General features: G+C 38.4%; 1 protein-coding gene across 1 annotated transcript in view; it reads right to left on the bottom strand.

The window, feature by feature from the left end:
* Nucleotides 1–3,120, bottom strand: part of NSF (N-ethylmaleimide-sensitive factor) — a 187,097-nt gene that overhangs the window by 7,066 nt on the left and 176,911 nt on the right. The window contains exons 15-16 of the mRNA XM_012655230.1: nt 2,255–2,389; nt 845–958 (exon numbers count right to left, since the gene is read on the bottom strand). Of these exons, the coding sequence (XP_012510684.1) occupies nt 845–958; nt 2,255–2,389 (249 nt within the window). The remainder of the gene's footprint in view (nt 1–844; nt 959–2,254; nt 2,390–3,120) is intronic.

Genomic DNA, 3,120 nt, shown 5'->3' with positions numbered 1-3,120 from the left:
GGACAAGACAACACAGGATGAGCACATGGAGGGGTGGGGTTCCAAAAAGAGGAAAGGTAAACTGCCAGTAGATGTGAGAAAGTCCCAAAGAAGTTTCATCTGTCTTTGCCCAGGCAGCAGCCTGGGGCTCAGTTTTCTACACGATCCTGGATGCTTCAACCCTACAGTAGTTTGCATGAAATTTCTAGGAGCCCAGCCAGGGGAAAATATACAGGGCCCAAGTCTAGTCTGTACAACTCAATCAACTTGTCTCTAAGACCCCTTTTGGCCTACATGCCCCGTAGCTTACTGACCTCTGCTGTACACCATCCCTTCTCCATCACTCACTGGCTGTGTGATCTTGGATTGCTCACTGACAACCTGTGGGACACATAGTACACTCACCTCTAAAACAAGGGACACCAGAACAATTGCTCTTTGAAGTCCTTTGTAGTACTAAGATCTAGTGACTCCTTAAAACTAAAAGTAATTTTATAATCTTTTCTTCCATTTCTGAATTTTAAGAACTGGAAAAGTTATCAACAAGTTATTGTCTGATCTCAGAGGCAGGCTACTAATACCAACTCGAGTTTGGAAATAATATATAAAAGGCCTGGTGAAGTGGCTCACACCTGTAATCCTAGCACTTTGGGAGGTTGAGGCAGGAGGATTGCCTGAGGCCATGAGATGAGACCGGCCTAAGCAACATAGAGAGACCTTGTCTCTACAAAAAATAAAAAAAAATTTAAAAAATGGAAATAATACAAAAACTATTAAAACTTTGGCAAAGGAAACATTAAAACTTCTTGGTGGATCATGAAGCTTCTTTCTGCGTCTGAATCATACGGAGAAGGAAGCACCTTACCTGCAGGGACATCTCGATCAACATTAGTAACTTCTTGATTCCTATCCAGACCTTCTTCCCTTTGACTTGCTGTGCAATTGTGGTGCGTTCCTTATCCTTGAAGTTGCCCAAAAGCTACAAAAACAATGATAGTGAAAGCACTTTTACAGTAAGTACATTAACATTCGTTAATTCTCACACTTACCCTTAAAAGAACAGTGAGAAGAACTACCTGACTGTTCGTGCTCACAGGATTCTCTCTCTCCTATTTCAAAATCCAGTCTGACCTTCCTAAACTCATTAAGTGCAATCATGGAAGTGAAAACTGGTATCTTAAACCCTGCTTTCCTATGGACCTCCATTATAACTTACGAGATAAATTTGCTGGGAAGAAAAATAGCTCCAATCCATAACAAACATAAGTCAAAATTTTTTACATTCCTTTCTAGGAACAATCTGTATATGTCAAGGCAAACTAAATTTAATTCTCTAACCCAACCCTGGCGTAAAAGCTGCCTAAACACGTAACCTGGAAACATTTATCATATAGATAATTTCTATTTTGTTGGGAGCACACACCAACTTTATGGGTCTTGAGGACTCGAAGAGGCCTTGCTGACTCCACCACTGCTGAACAACTCACTAGATGGTATTTTCCAACACATCTCATCATGTCATTCGTGCACACTGATGTTAATAAAAAGTTCAATGAAGAACATACTTTTTAAAAAATTAAAGACTGTTACCTTCAAAAAATTAAGAAAACATTTCTATATTACAAACTTGTTAATAAGATTCCTTCTATTTCTATAGCTTTTTTGAAGTTTCTGAGGATTTTTCATTGCTCCAATTTATTAAATGCAAGGAAATGAGCTGAAAGCCACTATGGATGAATGATTTTTCTATATTGCGATTTCCTCACCCCTGCCCCTACCCATCCAATTTCTGGTCCATGTAATCTATGTGCTCACGCTGGGTACAGAGTAATTAATTCCTGGCAGTTTGTATGGTACCTACACCTAAGAATGGGAAATTAATTCACTGTCACTTATAGTTCATCTTCCTCCTTTAATGCTTGAAAACAGTTGGAGGTACAGGTTGAGCATCCCTAATCTGAAAATCCAAAATCTAAAATGCTCCAAAATCCAAAATTTTCTAAGCACCGACATGACACTCAAAGTAAATGCTCTTTGGAGCATTTCAGATTTCAGATTTTTGAATCAGGGATGTAAAAAAAAATCTAAAATCCGAAACACTTCTGGTCCCAGGCATTTTGGATGAAGTATACTCAACCTATAATATCCCAGGGTCCCATGTTTTAGGTTAACACAGAAACCAAACACCAGGTGCAACAGCTGTGGGGCCCCTTAGCATTATTTTAGCCTCAATTTCTTTCTTATAGACAGTGTGCAATCCACGACTCATCTTCACCTCCAAAGCTTCCAGCAGCTGCTCTCCTGTGGCAATGTTGGGCACGTGGATGGTGGTGCTGAAAGCGTTAAGCATTTCCATCTCCTGAAGAACGTCTTTGCGGCTGGTGGTCCCAATGATAAGAAGCTTGCGGCCCTGATCACAGGAAGAAAACGTGTTAAAAAACACAGAACGAGACTAATTAGGAAACTAGAGTAAGCCTGAACAAAATGCATAAAATCCGTTTATTATCACAGAAATGCAAATCATTAGGCAAAAGAGAAGAAAAAAAATTCAAGATTTTTGTCATGAAAATCTAAAAAAAGGTACCAACAACGTGATTCAGAAAGTGGTAACATCTGAACAACTCCTTCTCATTTACATCGGTAAAACAACGGATTAGTGTATCAGGGAGAGACACAAACCAAAGAGAAAGATACTGAAGTGCATGTCTGTAATTCCTTCCTCAGAGTCAACGTGGCACATGTATGGTGGGAATTGAGGGAAAAAAGAGAAACGAGTGGAAAGCCTGTATTGGCTGAGCAAGGCTTTATTATGCCTTCTAAAAAGAAGGAACAGGGTAATAATAGTTTACTTTTATGCAACACTTAACTGTGAAAGGCGTAGTCTAGGTGCTTTACATAATTGTTTGATTTAATATTTTTAAATTTCATTTTTATTTTTAACCCCCCAAAATATAAAAAATGTATAAAAACTATACCGGGCTTATGCTGCTATTCCCAATTCCCTCTCTCCAGAGACAACCATTTTCAAGTCTTAGCTTTTCTTCTTGTATTAATGTTTACTTCTTTATCTTTAAATAACAAGATTACACTAGTATTTTCAGACTTTTATTTTCAGCTTTAAATATTATTTATTGACTTCCT

The sequence above is a fragment of the Propithecus coquereli genome, unplaced genomic scaffold (genome assembly GCF_000956105.1).
Source record: "Propithecus coquereli isolate 6110/MARCELLA unplaced genomic scaffold, Pcoq_1.0 Scaffold469, whole genome shotgun sequence".
Taxonomy (NCBI): Eukaryota; Metazoa; Chordata; class Mammalia; order Primates; family Indriidae; genus Propithecus; species Propithecus coquereli.
This window is presented reverse-complemented; position numbering and strand designations above follow the sequence as displayed.